A 14,255-nucleotide genomic window follows, 5' to 3' on the forward strand; every position below is an offset into this window, starting at 1 on the left:
GTGGAAAATGAATTTAAATGTATACGAAACTATAGTTCATAGTTCATAAACGATTTTGTAATTGACAACGAGCTGTTAACGGTTGTGTCGACTGTATCGTTCCACGCTTAATTATTTGAACGAAGTCGATAACAGAAATTGATAGGTATCGCACTCGTTTGAATCGTTTCATTTATATATTTGAAACAGTTTTAGGGACCCTCCAGTGTATTAATTTAAGCAACGACTGTATCCGGAATTTCCAATTTCATATAATGTAATGCATTACTTTAAATGTATATTCTGTTTCATTGAATGATCGATTTATTCGCCAAGTACCCTCGGAATAGGAGCATTTTCTAATTACCGAAGAGGATGAAATCATTATTAAAATATTTCTATTATACGATAATTTGAGTAGTTACCTAGAAAAGAGAATTTCAATATGGAGGAACGAACGAAATGCATCCGAGATATCGATCATCGCGTACGAAAAGAAACATTCATATTTTCGTGAATATATTAATTAAAATATTCGCAGTGCGCGTTACCGATGTAATTTGAATGAACAGGATTTCGTTTAATTTGTACTTTATTGAAGATATGTTTAACTTTCTAAAATATATTTTCTCTGTTCCATTTTATATTTATCGCTTCTCTCGATGTATTCCGAAAAGTTTGAAAACCACTGCTGTCTATCGAACGCATTGATTTACTCTTCAAGCAACTCTCACTCTATAATGTTTTGAAAGACTCACTCGCTACGACTCTATTTCCAAAGCTGACTCGTTCGTTCTCTTCGAACCGGACTCTCCATATGCACTCGAAAAATCCATTCTTATGCAGGATCTTTATGCACTCTAGTACAAGAGTTTCCAAACTTTTTCAACCGTGCACCACTTCGAACTAGCAATTCAATCGATGCACCATCATAAAAGCACCAAAAAGATTTTCAACCCTGAACCAGTGGCGTAAATGTAAAAATGAAATACTCAACGCGCAAAAAAGTTAATTTCAAGTTTGTTCTTTTTACTCGAACTATTCTCTTTGGTTACCGTGGACTCTAAAATTAATCGAAATATGAAAAATTCCGCTGACATTAATCCAAAACGAATTGATCAAAAATTCTGCGTGACAAAGTCTTGTGGAAAATATTGTTTAAAATATGGGATTAAGCTGCTTTATATTTCTCGCCGGTATTATATCCAGTGGAATTTCATTCTCGTTCAAAAAAGCTCGTACAAATATAAAAATAAATATAAATTTTGTACTCTTTCGGTTTTATTAACAAAGAATTATTTTTTTTATGCGTGCCACGTTGTCCTGAATAATAAATGCATGGACTCTCTGTAAACTTTTATTGATATCGTTGGTAACAACTATGGAACTCGATTTATACAAACCCAACGGTGGATAAAAATTTTTTAAATTTTATAAATGTAAAAATTTGCTCTAGGTTCCTCGCGTCGATAGTTACATTCGTTTCAAACTGCTTGATCGACTGTTAATTAATATTTAAAACCCTTTTTAAAATGCACCTTGAAAAACTTTGTTGTTTGATAAGGAAACAACTATTTTCTCTGCTTCGACGTTCCTCGAGCTTACTTTGTATGACGTTTCGGTGGCCTTCGAATTTATTTCAGAGAAATAATCTATTCGACGTTTCCTTGCCGAGGAATCCGATAGTTCCCTTTGGAAATACTTGAATGGCTCGCCTTTCAAATCCCCGTGTTGAGTTTGTAAATGCCGTAACAGAAGAAAAAGTTTCGCGGAATGGTTTGACAGCTTTTCGCAGGGAATCACACACTCGGGAGAAGGTGGATTTTCTTCCACAGTCCCAGTTTAACTAAATCCATACCCGAGATACTTGGGGATTGTATTTCCTCGTGCCTACAGCTTTTTTTCAACATGGATCCGGAGTCTCGAAACAATCGTCGACGCCGGAGCATACTTCGTTTCGCTTATTTTTAATTTAAGAGATTCTTAATCACTTACTCCTATTAAATAGCGATTTTTTTTAAGATTTGCCGTGTGAAAACAAACTCGGTAACACGTGAAACCGAGAGAAAAAAATCTATCGGTATCGCTCGCGAAAAATCAATCTGCAAATGGTTTCGTCCAGTATCATCGTGTCGAGTGCCGTTAAAAGCTGCCACGTTTGCAGAATTTCGGTGTTTCTTTGCATCTTTGTCGGTGTCTCTTTTCATCGAAACTCAACGGTCTGATTTATGATTACAGTATCTAGTAAATAGAGTACTTTGGGAGCCCTACTCCGGTATAAATGGTCGCTCGAACCTTTCAACCCTGTTTCAAACAGTTTTCATTCACACCTATCCGCGATACGTCGCACCTAGGGATACGCTTGATAATTTCGGAGATAGAAATTCGTTTATACGGCCCGCTGTCGCGAAAGCACATCGAAATCGCGTACGCCAAAGTCCCGTAAAAATTCGAGACCAGCAAAACGATGACCGGAATCACGAAATACGAAATGCATCGTATTTCAATTTCGATCGACGTCACGTCGAACGGAGAAGCGTGATTTATTTCGTACTTGGGATTTTCTCGACCATTCCGTTGTCTGAGATTACTAAAAATACGATTCCGCTCGTGTAGAAACGCGCAGACCGTATACAAATTTAATTTAATTTTTGCGAATGCACTCGGTCGCTGTCGAGCTGCATTTCAAAAAGAAAAAGGGGCCAGCTATTTCGAGAACTCGATTCCCGTCGCTGGCAGCGTCGCATCGTTCCCTCATATTTATATCGACCTATTCTTTGCCCGTTTTTGCAAGATAAATCGGTTATTTATACGATTCGGATCGATCGTTCCCGCTGTCAGAAGTTTGCTATTTTTACACCGCGATTCTTCGAACTACGGCCGTACTAATGATCCTCTCGCGACAGAACTGTTGAATCGAACGTCCGTAATTTTTGTTTCGGTAGTCGACAGGGAATTCGAGAAAGGAAAAGAAAATTATTTAATCAGCCGGGAAACTTTTAATTCATTCAGCAGAGTTCCGTGAATATTATCCAATGAGCTCTCGGTAACGTCTGCGGAAACTTCGTATCGTTAGCAACTTATTATAAACTGTCACGTTGCTGTCACTTGGGCTAAAAAATATCTAACTGTTCCGTTTATTTGGCAGTTGAATCCAAATTACTTGATAATTATCAGTGGACAGTACGTAAAATAGAAGATATTCTTTTATTCGATAAAAGTGTACAATATTTTTCAGCATCAGTTTGATGTTCTATTTATTTGGCAGTTGAGTCTAAATCACTTGATAATTATTCATCAAGTGGACAGTACATAAAATAGAAGATATTATTTTTATTCGATAAAAGTGTACAATATTTTTCAGCGTCGATTTGGTGTAGCTTCAATATAGCGCACAGTTAGGAAATAACTTCGCTGCAGAAACGGGAAATGATGGAAATTGTGCATAGTGTGCGCGCCATTTTGTCGTTTTTCAGTTCTACAATTTTTCCATCAAGAAAGAATCGAATGCCATTTTGACTGCTTAATCGAGTCGAACGTATGAAAGAACGCAATTCGATCGCTGTATTCTACTCGATAAAGTAGACTGAATTCCACTGTTTCTTATTGACTATCGTTGAGAAATCATAGACGATGGTTCTCGAAAGCACTCGCGATTGAAACAGTTATCAAATGAAATACGTATATTTCAAGTATTCAAATTAATATCGTAAACAGAGCGAGATGCAAGTGTCAACACTGGAAAGTAGCGTAACAACGTACGAAGTGTTTATGAAATATTTATTTCGCGTGCACTTTTTACATGGGCCACGAGAGTATTCGAGCAGATCGTTATTATTTATCTGAAAATTATTCAATATTCCTTTGAAATCTGAACAGTACGCTTTAGATCTAAATAAAAGTAAACGAGCCATTCGATCGATCCGAAGTTGTCGACGCAAATAAGTTATTAAAAGGCGTACCAAACGGGAAGAGGAACAAACAACACAAGGTTTTCCTGTTTCCTGTAAACTCTCCCGGAACTTTTTCAACGGGATAGTAAATACTAGATGCATTTGCCTCGAACCGTTCCGTAAAAGGTCCCTGTCTGAAAGTAAAACATTTTTGTACCGGCTAAGAAGGTTTTCGCGATCCTTCGACCAACGCTTCGAATCCAGCGGCGTGCGCTTGGCGCGTAAAAATAATTGTCCTCCGGGCCCGACGTTATTTAGAGACTGTTTCGTCGCGCTTGAACACTTAAAGTTAATATAAAACGCGACCGTAGGAATACTTTTCGCGTGCACCCGCGAACTTTTCGGTATAAAAATACGGGTCGCGCGGAACGTATTTGCGGCCGCGGAAGAGGAGAGCGCGAACGCAACGGCGTAGCAAGCAATAATACTTAAACGCCAATAACGGTCCTACGGTGTATAAATTCAATTTCACGGTTCGCTGGCGGACGGCGGAAAATTTTCATTATTTAATCCGGCCGGCCGGATTCTATCCACCATTGTTGGCGCGTTGTGCTCGTACAAAACCGAGTAGAAAACGTCGAAGCTTTCGGGGAAACGAAACGAGAAGCCGGACTGCCGCGGTGTTCGTCCGTTGATACGCGATCGTCGTGCTTGACGGAGGACCGGGAGGATCGCGGGGGTGGATCAGGGGGGTTGAAAACCCGTTTAAATTAATATTTGTCCTGCAACCTCCCCCCCTCTCCCTTTCGAACCGACGGATCTCGACCGCGCGAAAAGCACGGCCGATTCGACGCCGGGGACCCGACGGTTTTCGATACGCGAAAATGCGAATAAGGTCTGCGCAATTATTTACGATAAACCTGCGCCCCCGTAATGTACACTCGACCGGGGCTGCAGCCGTGCCATTCTCGTCGCGCCTCCGCGACCGCTATCATTGCCAGCCTCCATTCTCGCACGTCCCTCCTTCTCTGCGCCCGACCGAACGTCATCGTTCGTCGATGGGAATCCATCGCGCGTACATAAACTGCCGTGTTTACAATCGATGCCGGAGCAAAATGGCATTGACGCTGCGGCTCTCGTACCTCTCGTCCCTCCCTGTTCCTCTTTCGCTTAGTTTGCGCCTGCATCCACCTCGAACGAACGTACGGAACAGTCACGTTCGCGGACTCGAAAATTTTTACTCGTTTCGAAAATTTTTGCAAATTTTTTTCTCGAAAATGGTTGGGATTTCGAGGGTATGTCTATTGACCAAAAATGATTGTAATTTACCACCAGAGTGGAAAATAATTTTTTTAGAACGATTTGAAAATTTTTTCGCCGAAGACTTTCAGCACGTATCCCCTTGTCGATTTTTCTTAAAAATTCGTTTTTCATTTTTAATAAATTTGTTTAACCCGCTGCGGAAAAATTGTCTATTGTTTTGTAGGTAACCAGAAAAAAGTTTCATTGAAATATATTCACAATTGTAGGAGTTATGACTGTTTGAAAATTGGACCATTTTTATGGGGTTTTTCTCACTTTACGGGGTCAGGGACCAACTTTGCGAATATTTTTGTGATTTCTACATATTCTCTATCAAAATACGCGTAGTTTGCTTTTTTAAACATTAAAATCGTCCAATCCGTTCAGGAGTTATGGTGTTTTAAACATACGCGTGAAATTTCAGTGAAACATATCAACGGTATGGTCAGACATGAAATTTTCGGTAATGAATTTTTTTCTCGAAACTGCGTAAGATTTCGGGAATATGTCTGTTCACCAAAAATAACTGTAATTGACCCCCGCAACAGAAAATAATTTTTCCAGAATGATTTGAAATTTTTTAATTTAATTTTGTTAATAACTTTTTAACAAAACCTCAGTTAACAAATTGATATTCTTGATTTTCTGTATGCAGGGTATTCGGTACCTGGGAAAAATTTTAATGGGAGATTCTAGAGGCCAAAATAAGGCGAAAATCAAGAATATCAATTTCTTGACTGAGACTTCATTAAAAAGTTATTAACAAATTAAATTTAAAAATTTCAAATAGTTCTGGAAAAATTATTTTTGGTTGCAGGGGTCAATTATAAACATTTTTGGTTATTACACATACCCCCAAAATCCTACGTATTTTCGAGAAAAAAATTCCTTACCGAAAATCTAATTTCAGGCCAGAAATCATTGCCCGAAAATTTCACGCGGATCTTTAAAATGTCATAACTTCTGAACGGATTGACGGATTTTAATGTTTAAAAAAGCAAACTACGCGTATTTTGCTAGAGAATATGTAGAAATTCCAAAAATATTCAAAAAGTTGATCCTTGACTACGAAAAATGAGGAAATCCCCATAAAAATGGTCCAATTTTCAAACAGCCATAATTCCTACAATAGTGAATATATTTCAGTGAAACTTTTTTCTGAAGTAGAGCTCATGGGTACCTACAAAAAAGTATTAGACAACTTTTCTGTTGGGCGTCAAACAAAATTATTAAGAATGAGAAACGAATTTTTAAGAAAAATCGACCAGGGGGTAGGTGCCTAAATTTTTCGACGAAAAAAAAAAATTTCGAATCGTTCTAAAAAAATTATTTTCAGTTGCAGGGGTCAATTACAATAATTTTTGGTGACTAGACCAACCCCCGAAATCCTAGCCACTTTCTAGAAAAAAATTCAGTACGTGCGGAACTTTAAACGTTAATAACTGTTTAACGAAGCCTTCATCAACAAATTAGTATTCATGATTTTCGTCTTATTTTGCCCTCTAGAATCGCCCATTAAAATTTTTCCCAGGCATAGCCGAACACCCTGTATACACACACATTTAAGCAGACTCTAAAAGAAAACAATCCCTAGTTGCTTCGCGGTCAGAATGTACTCCGTATAAATTTGTCTTGTCCGACCTAACCCAATTTGAGAGACTGGTTTACCCGTACAACCTCCGACCAAGCTAATCAATCCGACCGTAGCTTCGAAAATTCCAAATTAATTAGCGAATGGGCCCGCGAGGTGTACCGCGTTAAAAATCGCCCGCGTTGGAAATTAATCGCGCGTTAGTTTTTCGAGGATCGATCGTCGGCGTAACGGATCGATACCGCGATAGGTTCGACGGAGTGAATTTTATTCGAACCTCGTCCGAACCGGTCCGTTATCGGCTACTTTTTCAATTACGCCGCGGCAGGCTATAAAGCTTTGCAACAGAGAATCGAGACTCTGGCCGAGCGTCTGGACGCGAACTTCTGCCACGGGGGCGTCGCGACGCCCCGGCGGGCGCCCGGTCGCTGCCAAACCGGTATAAACTTTAAGCATGAGATACGGCCTGTAGGTATTTTTGCGAGCCCGGTGCTATCTTTCGTTATTACGAACTTTCCGCGCGGGGAACAAACGTACGATCTTTATCCTGATTTTCGTCCGCGACGGGCCCGCAACGCTCGATCCTCCGCGACGCCTTCGAGCGTGAATAATGAATACGCGAGCGGTGGCGGGGATTTTCGCGAACGGACGACGGCGGCATTTTCGCCGAGGGCACAGACGACCCGGTAAAGTGGATCGCCATTCGTTATCCGCGCGGCGCCGCGACGCTGCGCCTCGCCTTTCGCGATCTAATTTTCCCTGGCGTTTAATCTTTGCGCGCGCTTTCCTTGAAACGGACACGTTTCGTTCGTTTTGCACTCCGCCGCGAGGAAAAACCAGGAGACTCGCTGGCACGCGTCCCGAAGCGTCTCCCAAACGAGTCGTCTTCGCGAGTCGAGGTGGAAAAGCGTCGTTAACGGTACATTTACTTGGAACCCGTCAGTTCGACGCTTTGGAAAAAATCGATTTTTCAAACGCGCCGTTGAAATTTCACGAATTAAATTGGATTATATAAATTTAATTGAAAATGTTATTAACTTACAAATAATAGATCTAATGCATATCAATTGGGAATATATTATTCCAATAATTGATTCGATAAATTCATGGTTAATGATGACCGTAGCTTAAATGGTAATAATTAAATAATTACATATTGTCATTAACCCTTAATTGGCACGATACTTTACTGTTCCACTAATGGTACTATGGGTGAATTTTCACCCACGTAATTATTCTATTATTGTGTAAATTGTGAATTCGTTTGTTTAAAATTGTGTAAATTCGTTTTCGCGAAACGAAATGAAAATTACGACACAACGAAGCAACAAAATTTCGTCGTAGCTTTTTAATTGCGTGAAGTGAAAGAAGTGTTTCGTTTAAGAAATTCTTGGCCTTCTTTTTACTCCTAACAAACGCTCCAAAAGAATTCGTTGTACGTGAGGATGTTAGACAGCCCCCTGGGTCATTCAATTTAAGAGAAAAATGAAATAGATATCTTTATTGGTTTCTGAGAAAACAGCTTGTAACACTTTATTTGGAACAGGTGGTACACTGCATCGTAAGATCATACCTCGAAGACACATACTTTCTCGTTAAAGACACCTTAGTATTCAGTAAGATATTCCCCATTAATCTTCATAATACTAAGTGGGGAACAGGTGTACCCCAGACATCCACTTCTTGTTAGAACTTCGAAAATGAATTTTTATGCACTTTCTCCGCTCTGTTGTCTACTAGTAACCTTTTTCCCCCCATAGACCCCACTTGACAGCCTAATGGGGCACATGGACCCCTTCTCAAAATAACGTTCTTAAAATATTAACTAAATCAATCTTTTCTAACCAGTGAAAGTAAATACCCGTACAAATTTCCTTTTAAGGAACACTAGAATTTTTCGAGACTTTTTTAATTAAATAGTTCGTCCTTAAAAATGTATTATATAATAGTTATTGTAATGTTAAAGCATTGGAAAGATGATATTTTCAGGTACAATGAGTGCAATGAAAATAAATATTTAATGTGTACCCTTTTGGGGATCCTAATTTTATTCATTGGGATTCAGTTTACACCCGAATTATTCTTTTATCGACGTAAAATAGTGGCGATAAAGTTAGCGGAGCTGAACGTAATTACAAAAATAATACAATTTTATATTGTAATAACACAGAAGGTGTGTTGGATACGATAAATTATCAAAAGAACGTACAACACAAAGGGAAAGTAATTGCTGGTCAATGAAAAGCTTTTTCATACGTTAGATATCGATGGTGTGGACACCTATAAACTTTTAAATAATTTTTATTTGCGATTTGGTCGAAAGATGATAAAAAGAAATATAATTCGTTGGTGTTCAGCAAGTTGCTGAACCGTAATATAATCCACTCCAATGATCGTGTAATTATTTTTTAACAGCGATAAATTTTGTAACAGTAGCAAACAGTGCATATATATTACAACGCAAGAAGGAAACTGCTATTAAATTAATACTCGGAGTAAACAAGCAAATGGTGACACGCTTGAGCTTTGTTTGAAAATTATTCAGCAGTTCGTAAGTTCGTAAAGCAATTAACAAGAAATATGTGGCGAATAGTTGTCGTAATAGGCAGCGTATAATAAAGGTATGCCCGTGATAAATGAAATTATTGAACTGAAAAATCGAAACTTGTTTCTAAAATGCGAAAGAAATTTATTAAAAAAATTTAGTAAAAACGTGAATAATTTGGGTCGGAATCGGTTACAGTGGCAAAATGGATACGAAATTCATTCAATGGTAAACGAATAGCAAAGCATATGTAAGTTTATTAAATAACATTGTAACAAACATGCGGAATGGATTACTAAAAACGGATTCATGTTCCACTCTGGTAATACTGCATTTTATCGAGCAAAAATTGTTGGAACATATTTTACAACAGAGAAAATATATAATAACTTGCGCGAGCAGTGTATGAAAATGTGAAACGGTTTGATAACATTCGACAATTAAAAGAATCCATCGACGAGGAGCGAAACAATTACAATTCTGGAAAAAAATGTCTGAAATAATTGGAAAACAAACGCGGTTGTACGCGTTGTTAACGTTAACTTAATTAATTTGAAGTTTCTGATAATGATAAATGTTTGATATAATCACGAACTTTGAAAAAGCTTCTGTATTCCATCATAATATTTGATCGTACTTTCTATTAATTACACTTGATTTTATGTATCCATAATACTAAATAGTTAATATAACGTTGATCCTACTATTATTATTATTGTCATTGGAATATAGTAATTGTTTGATTTTGTATTATACCTCTCTATTGTGTAACGCTACAATATATTATAAATCACAAAATTATTGACTGTAAAATATAATTGTACACATATGTACTGTCAAGATCGAAAGAGTTGAGAGAAAACAAGTAGAACTTTTCTGCCTTCGAAACTGTCCACTCTAAGTTGTTATTTATTTTTGATCGAGGATTGATATTAGATTTAAAAGCTGTTGCTTTAATCGTTAAAATTACGAAGAAATTTTTATTTTGCAAATTTCGTGTTATCGTGTGCACATAAAAACCGACAAAATGTAAACGTGTTCCTTGAGCTTTCTGTACAAAGTAATGTTATTTATAGGGTGTTTTATAATGGACATCATAATGAACTGTTATAGGTAACAGTGTAGCCCGTTTCACGTAATCCACCCACGCGTTCAGCTGCCACAGACGGCTGATCTACAGTTTTCATGCTACAATGTTTGAATGCAGCCTGGAAACGAAATTGGTAGCTCTCATGGCTGTTTTAATGATGCGTTTATGACAATTTTGCGAACACATCAAGTAGGGCACATGTTTATATAAACATTTTCTATTATTTTTCTGCCCCCGATTCCAAACTTGTATACTCTAGAGCCCTTCGATACCATAGAATTTTACGTGAAACACGTTATATTGTAACTTCGATAAAACCTCCGTGATCGAACGCAAAAGATGATGAATTTGACGTGGAATCGACCATCGAGGACTCGTTAAAACGGCGTATTTCACGGCGATATATTTCGATCGAACGGGGAATCGCGGCTCGTCCATCGCGGAAGAAAGAACAGAGAAGAATACCGGGTAGAAGAATACTAAAGCAAGATTTAGTGGTAGGATTCGAGCTTGCGGCTGTTTATCGAGCAGCTCCTTAATATTCGATCGTAAATTATCATTCGAGCAGCAGGTGCTTTTTACGCGCTGTGCAATCCCGTTTCGGAACAAATCCAGCTACTGTTCTTCCGTAAGAAGACGGCGTGTTTACATACTCGCTCCTGTTGCAATCCGCTTACAAACGTGCATAATACGCTTGGGAGGGATAGAAATGTACTTACAAATCACGTTTGAGGCTCATTTCAAGAATGTAACTGTATTACTTTGACACTGTTAATTTTCTCGTACTAAGTTGTCAAGCGTAAGTTCGAATACTTTTCGATAGACGATTAAATTGAAATGAAACAAAACAAACGATATGCAGGGTGGTCCACGCAACTGTTTCAAGTCATAACTTCGTTATTAGTGCATTTGCGAATAAAATGTCAAAGGAGAAAGGTAAATGGTTCGAAGAACACTACATCTGTAGGACCTTAAATTTTTTCTTAAATTCTTTCTTTAAATGAAAATACGTATTTACTGTTGCATAGATCTACTCCCCTGTCCATTCTACGTAAAGAACTATTAAGGTAGCATGGCAAAAAAATTTACTGGTTTAGAGTAAACACGCTGTGCCTTCTTCTCGCAGGAGAACAGTAGCTCCGGGTTCGATCGAGATGTTTTGAACGTTGCTTTTGCTGGATCGTGTAAGCTCAGAGAATTAAGAAATCCTCATCTGAACGGTAACTGCATTGAATTCATTTTACCACCGATGGCCGGTTGTTATCCCGTGAAATCATTGGCCCCCGAGCGTTTGGAATATTTAAAAATCCATCGGTCGTCGCGCATGCCGCGAGCGTGCTCGATTAATGCACCTGTTACGAACTATTTCGGTATGATAATCATCGCGCGGCCGGCCACAATGCGACCCGACCGGATAGCAATAATCTCGAACGAGCGATTCGATCAAAAATTATCGACGGTTCGCCGATGGAATAATATTTACCTTAAATTGCGTTTCACCCGTCCCCGTGCGTCGCGCAGTTTTCGTGCACAGCCGATAGATTAGCGCGTTCGCGTTCGTTCCCGCACGAATTTTCGAGCCATCCACCGCCGTTTCTCTCTCCATCAACGTCCCCCTGCGTTGCCCTTTCGATATCGTTCCCCCCCTCCTGCACGCTATAATCTTCTATTCCGCGATAGGCGCGATTATTCCGATATTCGATTGGATTCGATTCTACCGCGGAAACGTTACCAGGCTTCTCGACGATCGATCCCGTTTTGAAACGCGTACGCTTTTTTTTTACAACGCGCGTCGATGGAGAAGCTACACGGATTACGCTGAACAGAGTTTCGAGATTCTTGGCCTGGTAAATCACAAACAATGGCTTTTATATCGATGTCCAAGGGAGTTACAATATTCCCTCGCATATTGAAACCCTTTTTCCCCGCGCTGGTGCAGCGCATTCGTCCCCACTCCGAGCGAGGCAAATTGGAAAACCGAGGAATCGTGTGCAATATACAGGTTAATCCATGCAACTGTTTGCATTCATAACTACGTTATTAATTTACGAAAAAGTGCCAAAAGAGAAAAGTAAATGGCTCGAAGAGCATTACATCTGTAGGACCATAAATTTTTTTCAAATTCAACGGTACATGTATAATTGAGAATTGCATCCCTTTAAATGGAAATGCATATTTTCTGTTGAACAGATCCACTTCTCCGTTCATATAAATTTTCTTTATACACTGAATTAACTGAATTTGTTTCTTCGGCGCTTTTGAAGGATTTTTTCAATGTACGAAATGAATAAAAATCAGATGAGATGCGATCCGGTGAATATAGTAGGTCGAGTATAATATCTTGCAAGCACAACAATTTTTGAATAGGAAAAGATATCCTTTTTTCTAAGTACGAGCGATGGTTATTTCTTTCGTACGATTGCTTTTAATTTTATTCAATAACGAACAGTATTTTTCTGTTCAGTCATGTTTCTATAGTTGCTCTTTAAAAAGGACGCGCTGGACGTTGCAACGCCCGTTTAATTTTCTTTCTCCCCCTTCGCGATAGAATTTGTTTTCTGATTCGTGGACCCGATAGAGATCTAACCGGCGAAAAAGCGAGACCGTTCGCGTTCGGGTCGACGGTCCATGGAAGAGTGGCCATAAACGATCCGTACGATCGCAAAGTTTCGAGACCAATTTAGTGCTCGGCCAGTAGTCTCGCTCCAGATAGCACACGCCCTTTGGTTCGGTCCTTCTGTTTCCGACGGGGGCGGTGTTGGCTCGCCCAGGGGTGGACCATGAGAAACTACGACGATCCGACAAAGGTGCACATTCGTCCGTCTTGAAACGAGCGTCTATTTTATTCCCGGGGCGAAAGCGTGTCGAGTCAGTTTCGGAGTTCCCGTCGGCGTTAAAATCGGACCGTTCGAGTTTCCGGGCGGATTTCAGGGCGACGCGTTCGCGCTGTAGGTCCGATTCGAGCTCGATTTCCCTGCGATAGCAAATTTCGTTTATCTAGTTTACACGGCGGCTTCCACGGGCTATCGAATCCGCGAAGCAACGTTTTTCGTTTTTCGTTTTTCAATTTTTTCCCCGTTTTTTTAGCGCTATATCCATAACCCGAACAATCGAGCTGTACGCGAACACGAGAACCGATACTCTTTTCCTTCGACCGGCCGGAAACGCTATATCTATCCGTGGCTCTTGTAATTTGCTTACTCCTGGCCAGCAGCGAGTTTCTTTCAGAGACGTTTCTCGATATACCGAGGGGTCTCTCGCGTTTATTAACTCCGAAGAGCAACAGCGGCCGTCGAAGCGGCCCGAAGGGACGACTCGACTCTAATCAAAGGTTTCCCTTGATCTTGTGCTCGCAGATCCACCGACGTTCCTGGTGAGGCCGCAATCGCAGCAGGTGAAGGCAGGCGGAATAGCGAGCTTCTACTGCACGGCGGAGGGTACGCCGCCGCCCCAGATCCACTGGAGGAAGAACGGAAAGAAAATTACCGGTAAGTTTTCGCCTTTCACCCTTTCCCTCTGCCGTCTGTCCGCTTTCGAAACTTTCCTACGAGCCACCGTTCCCTTGTCGGCCCTCTATCCGTCCCTGGCCCCCCCCCCCCCCAACGCCCGCGTTTCTGTTTCAACCGAGGCTCGAGAGGAGACTATTCGAGGGGTTTACCATTCGGATATTTGACAAATACACGAACAAGAGCCTGTTCGAGTACTTGAAATTCGTACCGAGACAAAGCTCAGTTTTTCTTCGAAGTCAAATATTTGTTTATCCAGTGTAGCTTGAACGTTTGATCAAACTTGAACGAATTGAAGCTGTTCGAATGCTCGAAGAACTTGTATCTTGAACAGTTGCATTTAAATAGT

General features: G+C 39.9%; 1 protein-coding gene across 13 annotated transcripts in view; it reads left to right on the forward strand.

Moving 5' to 3' along the window:
• Lar (tyrosine-protein phosphatase Lar) overlaps positions 1-14,255 on the forward strand; it is a 509,997-nt gene that overhangs the window by 347,743 nt on the left and 147,999 nt on the right. For all 13 annotated transcript variants that reach the window (XM_076769144.1, XM_076769145.1, XM_076769143.1 and 10 more), the window contains one exon: positions 13,757-13,888. In XM_076769144.1, the coding sequence (XP_076625259.1) occupies positions 13,757-13,888 (132 nt within the window). The remainder of the gene's footprint in view (positions 1-13,756; positions 13,889-14,255) is intronic.

This window comes from Colletes latitarsis, chromosome 7 (genome assembly GCF_051014445.1).
Source record: "Colletes latitarsis isolate SP2378_abdomen chromosome 7, iyColLati1, whole genome shotgun sequence".
Classification (NCBI taxonomy): Eukaryota; Metazoa; Arthropoda; class Insecta; order Hymenoptera; family Colletidae; genus Colletes; species Colletes latitarsis.